The sequence below is a fragment of the Tupaia chinensis genome, unplaced genomic scaffold (genome assembly GCF_000334495.1).
Source record: "Tupaia chinensis unplaced genomic scaffold, TupChi_1.0 Scaffold144045_1, whole genome shotgun sequence".
Classification (NCBI taxonomy): Eukaryota; Metazoa; Chordata; class Mammalia; order Scandentia; family Tupaiidae; genus Tupaia; species Tupaia belangeri.
Window position 1 is genome coordinate 439,545 of NW_006203897.1, and position 17,616 is coordinate 457,160.

Below are 17,616 nucleotides of genomic sequence, written 5' to 3' on the forward strand. Positions count from 1 at the left end.
AGTGGCATCAGTTTAGTGGCTTGGGAATGAAATTTGAAGTGATTAAAGACTACAAAGGTGGAAAATCAGTGATGGTCATTGCTCAGCAGTCAGGCATGTCCCATTTCACTATAGCTCCTATCTTGAAAAACAAGACCAGAGTGATGGAAACTGTTAAAAGTCTCTGCTTTGGGGACCAGCAGATGGTGTAATGGTTACATTGCTGGACTCCCACACAGTCAACCACAGTTCAAGTCCCAGACATGGTTGCTTAAAACTCACACTGGGAGCATGTGTGTGCATGCCCAAAATTCTGAGGAGAGAATGGAGGAGAAGGGATTGTGGCATGCCATCCCCACAGGGGGGTGTTATCTCACCTTCTCTCATTCTCTCCCTCTCTGTTTCTCTGGCAAGCACAAATAACAAAAATCTATATACAGTAAAAATCTTTAAAAAGAATAAAAAGAAAACCTACCTAAGGAGGACCTTTGTCCAGGCTATTGCAACAACTGAGAAGACTGATGCAATTTTAAACGAGTAAAACATCTATGATGACTTCTAGAACTTTGCGTAAGCTTGAGGTGCCATGACCAGGAAATGTATGAATGGCATGTGGAAAAAGACATTCAAAAGGCTTGTCTATGACTTCAAAGGACTTGCCAAGGATGAGGAGGTTTTGCTAAAAGCAACAAGGCTATGGTTGAGATGACACAACCGTAACCTGGGTGTGGAAGAGGATGGCACTGAGGAGTTCCTAAAGGTGGTTCTTGGGGAATTGACTGTGAGAACTAGAAGAGCAATGCAAAGCTGAAGAAGAGCAAGAGAAGAGGAAACTGCAGGAAAAAAAGTCTTCTCCCCAAAAATCACAGTAAAGGGTTTAGTCAAAGCATTCCCAGACCTCAGTGAGCTCCTTAAAAAGTGTGAAAACGACTCCTGGGTGGCCACAGAAAATGGGCAGATACCGCTCTCCAGTGCTCCTTGCTCTTTCTCCTCAACCATGTCTGACAAAATTGATAGACCTGAGATTGAGAAGTTGGATACGTCTAAATTGAATAAGACAGAAATATAAGAGAAAAAAACCACTGCCTTTCAAATAAATGATCGAATAAGAGAAGCAAGCAGGCGAATTGTCATGAGGCGTGCACCACCATATGCTCTGTACGTTCCACAGCCGTTGCCTTCTTAGTTACTTCTTTTAGCTGTTTAACTCCTAAGATGCAAGGAGGTTGTGCTGTCCTGTTCACATCAAAGAATCAAGAATTTCTGACGTCAAAGGCAGGCCTGCTTCTCCCATCTATCTGGCTGACAGGAAAGTAAAAGAACTTGCATGTTGGTGAAGAAAGAAGCTGCGTGGGACCATGGTGAAATGTAGAGTGAAAACCAAGCTGGTCCAATGTGTTCTGCAGACCTTAAGATGCAGTTTAGGGACCGGCAGGTGGCGTGGTGGTTAAAGACACTGGACTCCCACATGGCTGACCGCAGTTCAAGTCCTGGACCTGATAGCTTGCTTTCTCACTTTCCCTCTCTCTCTTTCTCTGTCTCTCTCTGATCAAACTAGAAAATAATAATAAATAATTCTTAAAAACAATTATTTTATTTAACTTTATTTATTTTAATTTGACTAGAGAGGGGGAGAGAGAGAGTGAGAAAGCAAGCCACCAGGTCCAGGACTCAAACTGCGGTTGGCCGTGTGGGAGTCCAGCACCCTTAAATACCATGCCATCTGCTGTCCCCAATAAAATAATTCCTTTATAAAAAAAAAAAAGATATGCAATTTAGTTAGAGTGCTAATTTTTGTTTAATCGATTTTTTTTAAGAGAGATTTTTGCTTTAGGGTGCTTGTGCATTCTGGAGAGACAGAGATAGAAAGCAAGAAGTAACCCACTGGGGGGATGGCCACACCGCAGTCCCTTCTCTCCTTCATTCTTCTCTTGGGATTTTGGGCACGCACACACACGCACCCAGTGTGAGTTTTAAGCCACTAGGTCTAGGACTCAGACTGCAGTCAACTAAATGGGAGTCCAGTGATGTGACCATTATGCCATCTGCAGGTCCCTATTTGACCTATTTTAATTATTGGAATGTACCATTTTTTGTTTGGGGTTTTTTTTGGAAGGTTTTTGCTATAGGGTGTGTGTGCTCACCAGAAAGAGAGAGACAGAGAGAGGGAAAGTGAGAAGTCATTCCCTAGTGGGAATAGCCATGCCGCAATTCCTTCTCCTCTCGGATTTTGGACAAGCATGCACAGGCACACATCCGGTGTGATTTTCAAAGCCGCCAAGTCTGGGACTCAAACCATGGTCAGCCACATGGGAGTTCAGCACCTTAAACACCATGCCACCTGCTGGCTCCAGGAATGCACAGTTTTTTAAATATGCGAAGACAAAGTTTAAAACCTGGGGGTGGGGAGGAGTACAAAAACATAGGGACCAGTTGGTGGTGCAGTAGTTACATAACTGGAACATGATTGGTTTACGTCCTGGGATCTGCCTGTTCATGCAGAACATTCTCATGTCCCCATGGTCAGGGCTGGCTGAGACTAGCAGTGGATTGTGGCAAGATGACCCTATTGGGGGTGTTTCTGTCTTTGTCTTTTTTCTCATGGAAGACATAAACTTAAAAAAAATGTTTGAAAGCATGGAGCCCTATTCCAAAAGGCTTTTTATTAATAGAGAAGAATTTCATGGTGCCTTATCTGTTTATAAGCAGATCTATGATTCAGAAAAAGAGAAACAAACCTAACCACCATGGACATGTTTCTGAAAAGAATGACACTTCCTGAAGTGGGCAGGTGCTTCAGGGGGTATTCGGGAAGAAGGCGTTATTATCATAGGAAATGACAGCTTCATGCATGTTATTGCCCCCGAAGACTTTCCAGTGAGACAAGATGTGGAGGTGGAGGACAGTAAGTGATACTGATGATCCTGACCTGTGTAGACCTTGGCTAGTGTGCGTGCTTGTGCCTTAGTTTTCAACAAAAAAGTTCAAAAAGCAAAATAATCATAATTAAAACTAAAAAACTTATAGACAAGGATATAAAGATAAAATTTTTTGTACATCTGTATAATGTGTGTTTGTTTGTTTTCTTGGAGAGGGTTTTTTTTTTTTTTTTTTTTTTTTGCTATAGGGCACGTGCGCTCGCCAGAAAGACAGAGAGAGACAGAGAGACAGAAAGCGAGAAATCACCCCCCAGGGGGGATGGCCACACCGCAATCCCTTCTCCTCCATTCTCCTCTCGGGATCTTGGGCACGCACGCACATGCGCCCGGCGTGAGTTTAAGCCACCGGGTCCGGGACGTGAACCACGGTTGACTACATGGGAGTCCAGTGACATAGCCATTATGCCAACTGCTGGTCCCATATAATGTGTGTTTTAAGCTCAGTGTTATTACAAAAGAATCAAAAAGTTTTTAAAAATTGAGTCATTATAAAGTAAAGAATAATAATAGTAAGCTAAGATTAATTTATTATTGAAAAAAGGAAAGTATTATTTTTAAAATTTTGCCACAAGGCACTTGCATTCGTCATAGAGAGATGAAGAGAAAGAGAGGGGTAAACTAAGAAATTATCCTCTATGCTGAAGCTCCTTCTCCCCCATCTCTCCCCTCAGGACTTTGGGTACACATGCACATGCACCCAGTGTACTTTTCAAGCCACTGCGTCCGAGACTAGAAGCACGCAGTAGGCCTTGTGGGATTCAGCCACTTTAACCACCATGCCACTGGGTGGCCCCCAACATTTTTTTATAAATTTAGTGTGGCCTCAGTGTACGGTATTTATAAAGTTTACAGTAGTATGCAGTAATGTCCTAATCCTTCACATTCATTCAACCATTTGCTCACTGACTCGCTTAGAGCAGCTTCCAATCTTGGAAGCTCCATTCATGGCAAATGCCCTCTACAGGTGTGCCATCGTATCGATTTTCATTGTGCTTTTTAATGTTTTTTATATGTTTAGATATACAAATCTTACCATCGTGTGACAGTGGCCTGGAGTATTCTGTTCATGAGCATATGCTGTCTAGGTTTATAGATCAGGACTGATAGGCTATGACATATAACTTGGATGGATAGTTGGCTATGCCGTCTAGGTTTGTGCAAGTATACTCTGTAATATTTGCTCAACAATGAAATCACCTAATGGCACATTTCTCAGAATATATATCCATCATTAAGTGACACACAACTGTATATCAACGTTTTCAGAGTCAAACTATAAATGGCCAGTAAACAGATGACTAAGAGATATTTATTGAGCACTAAGTAGCACTAGATACTATTTTAGCACTCAGATACATCTCTATCTTGAACAGCAAAGATTCCTACCCTCAGAATTTATAATATGCCAAGAGTAAGAGTGTATGCATAGGGGTATATATTCCTCTTAAATAATAGGATACTGTTTTTGTCAACCGTTAGATTAGTAAAGGTTAAAAAGGCAGTCATCAGGACTGGCAGGTGGTGTGGTGGTTAAGGGGCTGGATTCCCACATGGCCAGCTGCGGTTCAAGTCCCAGATCCTGCAGCTTGAAAATCACACCCAGCGCATATGTATGCATGCTCAAAATCTCAAGAGGAGAGTGGAAGAGAAGGGACTGTGTGGTGTGGCCATCCCCCCGAGGGAGAGTGGGGTGATTTCTCACTTTCTCTCTTTTTTTTACTTTTTTTTGTTCATGTTTCTCCAGATGCAGGGATCTCTAGGTGCTTAGTAACTCCAAGGGCCCCTGACTTTTTCCTAGCCAGTTTTGATCTGGCACACACTGATAGGTACAAACTGAGAACGCAGGTCTGGACCTAGCACAATGGCTTGCTTCTGCCCCAGTGAGGTGCTGAGATGAGCATCTGCCCTATATGCTGTACATCCTGGCTAAACAGTTTCCAGCTATTCATGTGTGTCTGTAAACAGAAACTTTTAATCACTAATTGGTGGTTTCCAAATTTATCTGCACATTTGGAATCCCCTGGAGAACTTAAAGAAATACTGGTGACCATTCCCTATTAGTCATTATTAGCTTGGGGTGTGTCCTGGGTCCTGAAATTTTAAAAAGATGCCCACATGATTCTAAAGTACACACATACTTGAAAAACACTTTCCTAACTCCTGTTTGTTTAAGATGCTACAAAACTGTTCTGTAGAATCTAAGGCCTGAGCCAACCGCTCCTCTGTACTTAAGTCCTGGTGCCCAGCCATGGCCCAGGACCCGCCCCAGCACGGTAGGCCCCTCACACAGGGCTGAGAGGAATAGACAGCCTTCTGCTCACTAGAAGACTGTGGGCTGCTTTTCTGAGCATCTAGGACCTTTGTATTTACTTTAAAATTTAAAGTAGATCTAGGGTAAGTGTAATTTTTACATTTTGGATATTTCATGAAAAATAGGAAGGTGGTTTAACAGGTGCCAGAAAAGAGATTGCTGAACTAAAGAAAATGTGATGCCATTTTTTATTTGACAATGAAAGAGACCATTGGTGCTATATCCTTGGATGTGTTTTTTTAGAAGCTGCTGTTGACCTAGGCCTGGGGGAATTTGAAATATTGGTGCATATGACTTTCTTTTCAGGAGTTTATAAGCATAAATTTCAGAAATTTTCCCAGCTTCTTTGTCTTCTAAGCTTTTTTTTTTTTTTCTGGTTTCATTCACTCCAACTTATCTATACCCCAATATAATTTTTTAGTTTAATGCCTGTGAAACTTTCAGCCTTATATTTGGAAAGCCTTGTATTTTAGTACAAAGAGCCCCAAAAATTGAATTTGAAGGAGTTTGATTCTTCAGTTTTCTTAACTTAATTGTTTTGAAGAACGACTTTTTTTTTGGAGAGGTTTTTGCTATAGGGAGCATGCACTTGCCAGAAGACAGAGAGAGACAGAGAGAAAGCAAGAAATCACCCCTCAGTGGGGATGGCCGCGCCATAATCCCTTCTACTCCATTCTCCTCTCAGGATCTTGGGCACGCACGCACATGCGCCCGGCATGAGTTTAAGCCACCGGGTCCAGGACTCCAACCACGATTGACTACATGGGAGTCCAGCAACATAGCCATTACGCTAACTGCTGGTCCCAGGAATGACATTTTTGGATGCTTTTCTGTTTTAGCTTGTGATCAATTTATAGAAGGTGTAAAAGTCACCTACATTGTTGTTCTGTTTTGTGCCATTGACTGACTTGTATTGAAAAGCAAATAATTTTTCCAGTCTTAGGCACACATTTTTAAAATCCATTTAAATATTCTCTGAGCAATAAAATAAAAAATTTAAAAGAGGAAGAAAAAATAGGAATTTTTGTGTTTTGTCAAATCTATTGTTAAGAATGTGCCTTGGGGGCCAATAGGTCAACAGGTGGTGTGGTGGTTAAGGCGCTGGACACTCCCACGTGGTCGACCATGGTTGGAGTCCTGGACCTGGTGGCTTGCTTTCTCACTTTCCTTCTCTGTGTGTGTGTGTGTCTTTCTGAATAAATAAAATTAAATAAATAATTATTAAAAAAAAAAAAAAGAATGTGCCTTAACAAATAGCAACTTTTTCAAAGTTCTGGATCAAGAAAGATTTTTACAGTTGACTCACTTTTGAGAGAGAGAAATTGATAAAGAGGTCATGCGAAAACAGGTTTGTGTGATTGAAGTTAGCTTGGAAATAAAAGCTGTAGTTCTGAAACTTTGTTTCAGATATGTAATTACCACTTTTTTTTTCTGGACCTTCAAATTTAACAGCCTAATCCTTAATAAAAAGTATGTTCACTGGGTCAGCAGACGGCTTGGTGGTGGGGGCACTGGACTCCCACTTGGCTGACCCTGGTTCAAGTCCCAGACCTGATAACTTGCTGTTCACTTTCTCCCTCTCTCTCTCTGTTCAGAGCTTGTGCCCTATAGCAAATTTTTAAAAATAATAAATAAATTAATTATTTGAAAAACTATGTTCACAAAAGCAGTAGAAGCTACAACACTGGTAGATCATTTTATTAAATAGGTGTTTTTATTTTAATTCAATTAGTTAAATTAAGGTTGAATTTTTTTGCTGTGAGCAGTGTTTTCCTCACCACAATAATGGATACAATATATTATGTGTGAGATCTGCTTCTCGTAATAAAAGGATACTCCTTTTGTAAAACTTCATTTTAAAACATCATTTTGTCTGGAAAAAAAATTTTTTTTTAAGCAATGGTGGGTACATTAAGAGGCCACGAATGGGCTACTACAGAGAAGCCTCACCTTCCGGGCCGTAAGGTTTTTACGCCACTGTTGGATGACGCCAAAGAGCAGGTGATCACAAAGCGGCACATGCGCTCTCTGTTAGAACCCATAGCAAGGGAGGAAAGGGCTTGGATCTCAGATGATCACAGAGGGCTCAGGTGAGGCTCTTCGCAGTACTTCAGGGACACGAAGGTCCAAGACCTGTTTTTAATTTTTTAATTTTGTTTATGTTTTTAAAGAACTTGGGACCCAAAGTGGTTTCCCAAGCCTCCCTGCTAGCTAACTGCTGCTGAGACTTTAACTTTCTGTAGCCTAATGCTCATTGTACTGCACCAGCTCCCTTCTGTGTGTTACTGTCTGGCAGCACACTGAAATGCCAGGGCTTACTGCCCCATTTACCACATTCCTTTCATTTTCAGTTATGAAAGTGATTCTGGGGGCACTGAATGTCTTACTGTTAGGTCACACGTCTAGATGAATGATTCGCATTGCTAAGGGAGTAGAAGGGCAAGGAATGTAGCCTCAGTGTCTGTCTGAGTCTACCACTATTCACATATCTGCTTTGGAACTTCTACCTTGTGCTCCTCTCAGTAGTCTTCTAAACAGTAGAGCTACATAGGCAGATGCCCTAGTGTTATCTTTGCTACAGGGCTTAGCATTTAATGCCTTGCATGTGAAAGGTTCTTATATTTTTAAACAATAAATAAATAGTGTACATATGCACTGGACTCCCACATAGCTGCCCACAATTTCAAACCTTGGACCCAGACGTTTGAAAGTCACACAAGGAACGTGTGCGTATGTACCCAAAATCCCAAAGAAGAATGGAAGACAAGGGATTGCAACATGGCCATTCCCCCTGGGGGTCTGATTTCTCACTTTCTCTCTCACTGTCTCCCTCTCTGTCTCGGCAAATGTGTATGCCCTACGGCAAAAATCATAACAAAACATACACACACATACGTATATATGTCAACTGTCTTTTATTACTTTTAGGCACAATGCTGAAACCAGTGACTATCTACCTTGAATCTTAGGGCTATCGTGTAAAGAATAAGAAGGGTTAAAGTTTAGTAATGGGAATTATAGCACTATAAAAGCATTTCTCAGGTGGCCACAGCTGATGCATTTGATTGTCAAATGCTAAACTGTAGCACCATAGGAGGTTATGGTAGTTGTGGCTGGGGCACGAAACAACAAAAGCAGCTCTAATCAACTCATCAAGATAAACAGTGTTCCCCTCATTTTGTTGGTTTTTTGAGAGAGAGAGATTTATGCTATAGGGAACGTGCACTTGCTGGAGACACAGAGACAAAAAGCAAAAAATCACCCCCCAGGGTAGATGTTCACACCACAGTCCCTTCTCCTCTTGGGATTTTGGGCACGCATGCACACTCGCCAGGTGTGAGTTTCAAGGTCCTGGATCCAGGACTTGAATGGCAGTCAGCCATGTGGGAGTCTAACAACGTAACCATTACACCATCTGCTGGTCCGAAACAGTACAGCCCTTGTTTAATGGAGTATTTAGAGTATAGTTGTGCTTCTGTCTCAGCCTTTTTGTTTTGGAAAGATTTTTACTTTTAGGTTGCGCACATTTACCAGAGAGAGAGAAAGCAAGAAATCACTCCCAAGGAGGGTGGCCATGCTTCAGTCCCTTCTCCATTCTTGTCTCAGGATTTGGGGCATGCACGTACATGTGCCTGACTTGAGTTTTAAGCTGCTGGGTCCAGGACTTGAACTGCGGTCAGCCATGTGGGTGGTTAAGTTTAATGTCTTAACCTCCATGCTAGCTGCTGGCTCTCTGTCTCAATCTTTGTACAGGCATTAGTTTAGACTTACAGCCATGATCAAGCAAATAAGTGTATAGAATGGAAGGTAAAATACTGTTTGCTGGGGAACAGTGACACTGGATTCTCATGTGGCTGATCACAATTCAAATCTGGAACCCAGCAGCTTCAAAAACCATGCCAGGTGCATGTGCGTGCATGCCCAAAATCCTAAAAGGAGAATGAAGGAGGTGGGATTCCAGGGTGGCCATCCCTCCTAGGGAGTGATTTCTTGCTTTCTCTCTCTGTCACTCTCTGGTGAGCATACATTTTGTATGGCCCAAAATAATAATAATAAGAAGAAGAAGAAGAAGAAATGTTGTTTGCTGGTATGGAAAGGATTTGGCTATAGAATAAAGGACTCATTAGGGTGTGTTGCATGGAACCCTGGTTCCATGACCCTAAGGCATCTCTTTCCCTCACCATAAAAATAATTTTTATGAATCATAATTTTCCAGTGCATATGTTACTTCACACATCTCAAAGACAATTGTGTTTTAAAGATTCTCCACCTTTGTTTTGGTCTGTGTTGATTATTCTCCTGGGCTCCTGAGCGCCAGCCATTCTTAGCAGACCTGCCACTGTGATCTGCTGCATGGTGCCTGTCCTGGGTGGAGGACTGCCGGCTACAGTCGTGCTGACAAGCATGCATCTGCGCTGTCTTTCCTGACTGCTTGTTAATTGACCATCTGATTAGACTGCTGCAAGTCTTTGTTCTACTCTTCTTCCCCATCCAGGACAGTACTGCAAGGGCAGCCACTGGAGCAGGAGTGCCTGGTTCCCAACTGGCTCTGCATTCTGCTAGCCTAGGATCGTAAAGTTGCTTTATCTTTTCTTTGTTTCTCTGTAACTTGGATGATGGTTGCAGAGATGAAAAGACGTTAACATTGGTAATGGCATGGGGTGTTTGCTTCCTAAAATAGCAAATCATTGTTATTATTCTACCATAAAACTCTTGACTAGTGATTGTATGTCATTCTTTGATGGGTCATATTCATGAAACTATCTTAGAAACCGAAAGTGGCAAGTCTAATCTGTGGAAAGCTAGATACTACTACCCCATCCTAGAGGAGAAGTGAAACACTAAAATCAGAAAACCACATTACATTTAGCTTCCCCTTTTTGTTCTCTAGATTTGTCTTATACAAATCTAGATAAATACTGTGTTTCTAGAGAAGATCTAGAAATACTACTACTAAATAATTTACTGCATTTCTTAAGACGAGTATGGTAACTGCATGGAGCAGGTGCCTTCTATTTTACACAGTGTGCCTACTCAGAAGAAAAGACAAGTTTATCTCCCTACACTGATCCACCTTTAATAGCAGATTTGCCAGGAATCTGCTTCTCCTCTGGTATGTGGAACCCTTCATCTCAGTTTCTGGGTTGACAGGCTAAAAAGTGAAGGTAATCACTTCTCTTGTGACATTTAACTTAGGATGCCAGATCTGAGATCTGACAGTGTGTCGTGGGTACTTTTTAGAGCAGTTTTATCCAGTCTCGTGATATTTAGGGTTTTATAGCCGTTTATGCTGTTACCACCTTAAATCTGGCTCTTTCCATGTGAGCCAGGATAACTTTTGAGAACCCAAAATAAGCCCAAAATAAAAATAACTAGCCAGTGTGAACAAGTCAACATTCTGCAGTGAGAGCTACAACAGGAAAGCAGCTGCCCTGTCCTGTGGCCTCCTTGGGTCCCTGGCTCCAGTGTACCTTTTTGGGGCATAGACAGTGACAGAGGTGACAGACAGTGCAGACAAATCAGGCAGCTGTGGCCAGGCCCAGATTTTTACCACAAAACTGAGATGAGAAAAAGCTATATAATAGTTGAGTATCTGATGCCACATGCCTCTTGTGCCATGTCACATACAGGAAAAGATGGCAGTAAGAAAGAGCTGAGAAACGCACAGGCAGACAGAACAAGGCAATGAAGACATTTCCTAGGGTGGTGAGTGAGAGGAGACGGCTTCCTAGAGAATTAACATACAGAACTTGAGCAGAAAAATAGTAAAACAAGAAGGGACTTCAGAGATTACCTGCTTACTTCAGTCTTTAGTTTTCCATTTGAGGACACTGAGTCCTAGAGAGTTTGGGGAACAGTTAGAAATACAGATTTTAAGAGGTAATATCTGGCTGTCCACTGATCCTGGTATCAATCAAGACTTCTGGACCTACACTGGATCTTAGCCAAAAGACCAGGAAATGATTGGAGGAACAGAAGTCTAAACTTTTTAAGTATCAAAAAAATTTTATTTTAACCATTTTTATAATTTCTGTAAAAAGTCTCTGACTTCAGGGGCCAGCAGGTGGCATGGTGGTCAGGGTGTTAGACTCCCACATGGCCTACTATGGTTCAAGTTTGGACCTGGTGGCTTGCTTTCTTACTTTCCCCCTTTCTCTCTGTCTCTCTCTGGTGAGCACATGAGCCCTATAGCAAATTAAAATAGTAATATGGTAATAAAATTAAATAAATATTTTAAACAAAATGTCTCTGACTTTTAATGATGGCAAGATTCTTTTTCTTTTTTTAACAGTGAGTAACATCAGATATTCTACTCTGTGCTTGATTAACAAATTCTTGAGATTTTGGTATGCTATGAATTGCCCTTTTGGAGAAATCTCTGCCATATTAATATTTTTGAGTGCTACATGGACTCTTTCATGAAGAGAGAGTGAAAATAATAACATAAGTCTATATATAGTCCCTTGTTTAAAACCCTTAGATCCAGACAAATTTCTTTTTTAAAATAATTTTTTATTTACTTTTATTTATCATTATTATTTTTAATTTGCCAAAGGGAGACACAGAAAGAAAGATGGAAAGTGAAAAGCAAGCCACGAGGTCTGGGACTCAAACCTTGGTCGGCCAAGTGGGAGTCCAGCACCTCAGCCACCATGCCACCTATTAGCCCCCAAGTAAATTTCTAAGTTCAGATATTTTCACATTTTAGAAAGGCACTGTAGTACATGTAGTGTGTAATACAAAACCCCTCCCACCATCCAAGGTACTCATTCAATTGTCCGCACCAAAACACATGAATGTTTACACTGAATGGGATGAGGATTGTGTATAAATAGTCTAGTGTCAGGTCAGCCCACGTTTTGCTGACAAATTTTGATTATGTAAAATGAAATCAAGTTGGTATTCAAATGTTGGCATTGGAAATAAGAAATTATGGACTCATAGGTAACAGTTATTGAAGATTTGCTGTGTGCCAGTTATCATACTAAATGTTTTATGTATTATCTCATTAAACCCTCACAATAACTTTATAAGGTGGTTACTTCTTTTATTCCCATTTTATAGATGGAGAAAACCAATGCAGAAAGGAGCTAAATAACTTGTTCATGGTCACACAGCTAATTAAATTGTAGAGCTAGGCTATGTGCTAAGGCTAAAATTTACTAAGTGCTTATTATATGTCAGGCATTATTCTAAGCAATTTACATGTTCTTACTCATTGATCTGCATGCAAACCTCTAAAGTAGTCACTTATTATCATTCGACGGCTTAGAGGCAATGAGATTATTATATATCCACAAGACTGACTCCCATAGGGTAGTGAGATTCCACAGCATGTGGGACATCCCATTAATCATCACGTTGTGCATATGAAATCATACAATCATCACATTGTATGATTTCATAGCAATAAAACAACTGCCTGTGAGAGTCAGCACAATGAATTACTGCATTAAAGCCCAGAGCAGCTGCCTCAATTGAGCTCCTCAGACATAGGCATCGATGTTGCTCCCTTTATTCTTCTATCTGTTGGAGCAGATTTTATAACTTCTTTACACAAAACTTTTGCTTTCACATCTTGCTTGCTTTCTCGTTGCCCTGTCAGATTTATTAATAGAATGAAGACTTATCTTCATTTCTAAAATGTGTGCTGGCATATCACGGAAAGATCTGATGTCAAATCCCACCTAACCCACCCCACCCCAGCCAGCCAGGGTCCTTCCAAGCCATCCTTGGCTTTTCCCTTCAAATAAAAGCTCAGGCACAACCCATATTAAAAATTGCGTTGTTGATGTTAAAAAGAGAAAAGAATGCCAGTTTTCTCGTGGAGTTATTTTTCCTGGATCAACTTGAATTATGAAACTACTTAAATATACACTGCACAAAAATTTACCCAGAGGGTGAGTGTGAGGAAAGTGCCTCTACAGAGCACAGACCAGAGTCTGTAAATAAAATGTATGGGAGCCTTTTTACAAAGCTAAAAGAGGGGGTCAGTAAGTGGTGTGATGGCTAAGGCACTGGATTCCACATGGGCGACCACAGTTCAATTCCCAGACCCAGCAACTAACCATATGAGGCTCATGTGTGTGTGTGCCCCAAATCCCAGGATGAAAACAGAAGGGACTGCAGTGTGGCCATCCACCCAGGGGGTGATTTCTCCCTTTCTTTCTCACTGTTTCTCTCTGTCTCCAGCAAGCACACAGTTCCTATGACAAAAACCTTAAAAGAGGCGGGGGGGGGGGTGGCAAAAAGAGATTATTACATACATATTGATGGATTCTTTACCCTTTTTTTCTTTTAATTTCTAGACTAGAACATTTAGTTCATGTATTCAAGTAAAAACAGGATTTACTTTCTCATTCCTCAGAAAGACATGTTTTCACTTGTTGATAATAAAAAGGAAGGTACAATAGATTTAATATAAAACAAGTTATAGTCAAATCAGACATTTATTATTTCAGGAGAAAATGTTAGGTGATCCCTTTAATTCACGTTACCTGTACATGTAAACCTGGCAGGAGGAAGAAGGCATGAAGCATTCCGACAAGTGCAGCTGGCCGTCCTCAGGAGCTGCGTCTGTCTCCCCCTGTGCTCAGAGTTTACACTAGGTGGCATGCAAGGAAAGCTGAACGACTCAGACACCGCCCTGCACACTGGCTCCTCCGGTACTGCTCGTGACAGTGGGTTTGCTAGCTCTTGTGATGGTTTCCCTTTTCTCTTCCTCCACCTTAGGATGAAGTGTCCTCTTGCTGGGACGAATAAAAGATTTCTGATTAACACAATTAAGAACACATTGCCCTCCCATAAAGAGCAAGATCAAGAACAAAAAGAGGGCAGTAAGGAGCCTGCGAAAAGCCAGGACAGGAAAGAAGAAAGCCCTAAGAAGCACAGAAGCCATCCTTACAAGCACAGCAGCCGCTCTCGCGGCTCCTCTCCACCCAGGAAGCGGAGCACCCAAGACAAGTATGAAAAGCGTCCCAGCCGGCGGCGGTGAGGCGGGGGGCAGACGGCCAGGCCGGCAACCGCCGGCTGGGCTGTTGTAGCTGGCAGGGCGGACACCTGAGAGTGATTTATACAGTAGGTTCTTTATCGTTTCTTTTAACGAGGCTGTTGGTGACAAGCAAAAAATGACCTGGCGCCTCTTGGAGGAAGCAAGTCCAAAGGAACTTGCTGTAAAGGTGTCTTGGCAAGTTTGAGCCGCTTCAGCAGTGCAGTGTACACGTACATCGTTTGTACTCTATCTTGTTTCGAAGTTAGTTTCAAAATATGTAAATCTAGAGTTTAAAATTTTCAGAGATTGTTAAAACTAGTTCCAATTCCTTTGGTTATTTCTCAGATTTTCTCAAAAATAAAATACTTGTAAATCTTTACTTTTTTGAGTGTGAGATTTAAAACTTAGAAATTAGCCAGTCAGTGATCATACTTACAAAAGGTCGTAGGCCTCCAACAGCTGGGAATCTACCAGGGAACTCTTCGATAGCTCTCATTTGTTTTTTATTAAGTGAACAGTGTAAGAAATCTCAAAATGGCTTTGATTTAGTGGTGTGTATCAGTTACCAGAGGTTAAAAATCGGTTCTGTTGTTTCCTGTGCATTCTCAAACTCATTCCTTACTTAAAACAATCTTTCTATATTTAATTCTTTTAATATATAGGTTTTTAAGTGGTGCTTTAAAAAGAGCCCTCCAAAGTTAAAATTACCGTCATTATTTTAGTGTTGAATCTTATTTAGCTAAAAACTTACGAAATACTACTGTTAGTATGGTTGTTACAAAAGTCTTCAGTTTGAATAAAAGTGTGTTTACATCTCCCCATCTATTGGTTCAATATGTTTTAACATACAAATATTACCTTTCAAATTTGTATTCCTCCTTCATACTCAGGAAAAGGTCCCCAAACACCTTCCTCCTCAGTCTACAAAAGGAAGAAGAAGCTGTCTCCGGGTCCCCCTCCCCAGTTTTCCAGCGCCTCCTCAGTGTGTGTGCCTGGCTGCCCCCAGGTAATCCCTCTGCCACTGCTCTGCTCCCTGCCTCCTGGCAGCCATGGAAAGCCTTATATGCTAGGCAAGAGCACACCTGAAAAGTCAGCTTTGGGGTGTTAGAGAAAACATGAGAATAGACCATGTGTCACTGCCCCCACCAACCTGTTCTCTGCACACCCTCAGTGTGCTCAAGAATGTCAGACCCAGAGCGTCCTCCCTTGACCCACCCTTTCTCCCACCCCAGACCCCAGGGACTCAGCTGTGACTTTGTAATGATACACAATCCTTTCAAACATACAAGATTAATCATTTCTTCTGACTTTACCCAGATCTAGTTGTGCATTAGCCTAGAGTACTTGTGCTAAATTCAAAGTGTTTTGTATTTAAAGATTTATTAGACATTGCACAGAGTCATGGAGTTTTTTTTTAAAAAATTATTGTTATAATTAAGTAAAAATAAAGCCAAATTGTATCATTTGTCTATGTGCTCTGTGTTTACAACAAACCTGCAAGTTCTTTATTCTTTAAAAGAGAGGAGGTCAGCAGGTTGTGTATTAGTTAAAGCCCTGGACTCCCACATAAAAGACGGCAGTTCAAGTCCCAGACCCAGTAGCTTGAAACTCACACAGGGCACATGATATACATGCCCAAAATCCTGAGAGGGAGATGGAGGAGAAGGGATTGTGGCATGGTCATCACCCTGGTAGGTGATTTCTTGCTTTCTGTCTCTCTGTCTCTCTCTTGCCTCTCCAGAGAGCACACAATCCTTATAGCAAAAATCTCTCAAAAATAAATAGACAAAATAAAAGGGAGTGATTGTAATGTAATTTGTGCTAAAGTATAAGTGGCCTACAAAACCATTTTTCCAGGACCAGCAGGTGGTATAATGATTACATCACTGGACTCCCATGTAGCCCGCCGTGGTTCGAGTCCTGGACCTGGCAGCTTGAAACTCATGCTGGGCGCATGTGCATGCATGCCCAAAATCCCAAGAGGAGAATGGAGGAGAAGGAACTGTGGCATGACCATCCTCCTTGGGGGGTGATTTCTCGCTTTCTGACTCTCTGGTGAACACACATGCCCTATAGCAAAAAACCCTCTCTTAAAAAAAAAAAAAAAAAAAAAGCCCCTTTAAAAACCATTGTTCCACTTTGAAAAATTTCATTACCTCTTTAAAGCTTTCATTAAGAGCAACCATAGTTTCCTATATATAAATGTCAAGAGCAAATTATCCCATTTCATTCCTTGTCTATATAAATAGATGTTAGAGAAGGTACTGGTCCTAAATGTACGTACCACCTACCTGTGTTCACATGCTGGTGCTGCTGGGAGCTCCTGCCTGCAGCAGTCTTACTCTCTGACTCCGCGGTAACTATATTGACAGATCACAAAGCCAGGTAGAGGCTAGGGAAATGGAATCTTAGTCCTGCCTATGGACTAGCTGTGAGACTTTGTCTGGCTCACCTTTCTGGACTTCTGTTTACCTCATCTACGAACTAAAGTGTTTGTATTGGTCTCTAAACTTTAAGTAGAGAAAGAAGTGCAAAAAGCCCTAAGGTATAGGGACAGCACTCCATGCTTCTGCAGTTAAGACTGAAACACAAATGCAACTTAGCAGACTTCATTTTTTTGTTTTACCTCATTTTAGAAAATACAGTCTCTGAGAGATATAAGTGGAAGTTGTGGTCTCTGCCAGACCTGGTCTCCTGTCAGTGGCTAGCATTCTGAACCACTTGCGCATGAAGGGAGAAGAATGTGTATGTGCGGGGTGGGGGGGGGGTACCAGGAGGGGCTGACCACTAAAGGCCTGCTCCTCAAGTCTGATTCTGGAAGGCTCTGGAGTTTTGAAGTTCCCTGTGATTGATGGCAGATCTGCTTTAAGTCAACCAGGTAGGTTTTATCATCCTCCATTGGATCATTGAAGTGACTTAACATGACACCTGCATTTTTATGTTATAATTAACTACATACACATCTGTCATTCCATCATCTTTGAATCATAGAGAATATCTGTAGGTAAGCTGTGCTTAGTGAATAGACATTGTACGAGGTGAATTCCTGTTAAACTGAAACCTATTTATTTAAGGGGAGTCCTGTGTTGGGGCTCCCCTCACCAGAGGAGCTGAATCTAGGAAACTCTTAAATATTTCTACCAAAGGTTTTGGTGGCTTTATTGAACCTGTGTGGAGAGTTAACATTGTTGTCTATCCCTGTGGACAAGACATATTAGGCCTTTTACCTATGACGGTGTAATCATCCCACTACCCTAGGAAGAAGGTGCTGCTACCCCCACCCCCACTTTACAAGGGAAACCAAGGATATGTTAAAAAGTTTACCCAGGTGACAGAGCTAGGAAGTGGCAGAAATGGTGTCTGAAGCCAGGACCATCTGAGTGAAAAGTCCCATG

The 17,616-nt window shown here is 41.5% G+C and overlaps 1 protein-coding gene across 1 annotated transcript in view; it reads left to right on the forward strand.

Moving 5' to 3' along the window:
- The window catches only part of LOC114004477 (protein POLR1D), a 54,355-nt gene extending 40,111 nt beyond the window's left edge, over positions 1-14,244 (forward strand). The window contains exon 3 of the mRNA XM_027767223.1: positions 13,963-14,244. Within this exon, the coding sequence (XP_027623024.1) occupies positions 13,963-14,224 (262 nt within the window). The 3' untranslated portion in view covers positions 14,225-14,244. The remainder of the gene's footprint in view (positions 1-13,962) is intronic.
- The last annotated feature ends 3,372 nt before the right edge of the window (positions 14,245-17,616 follow it).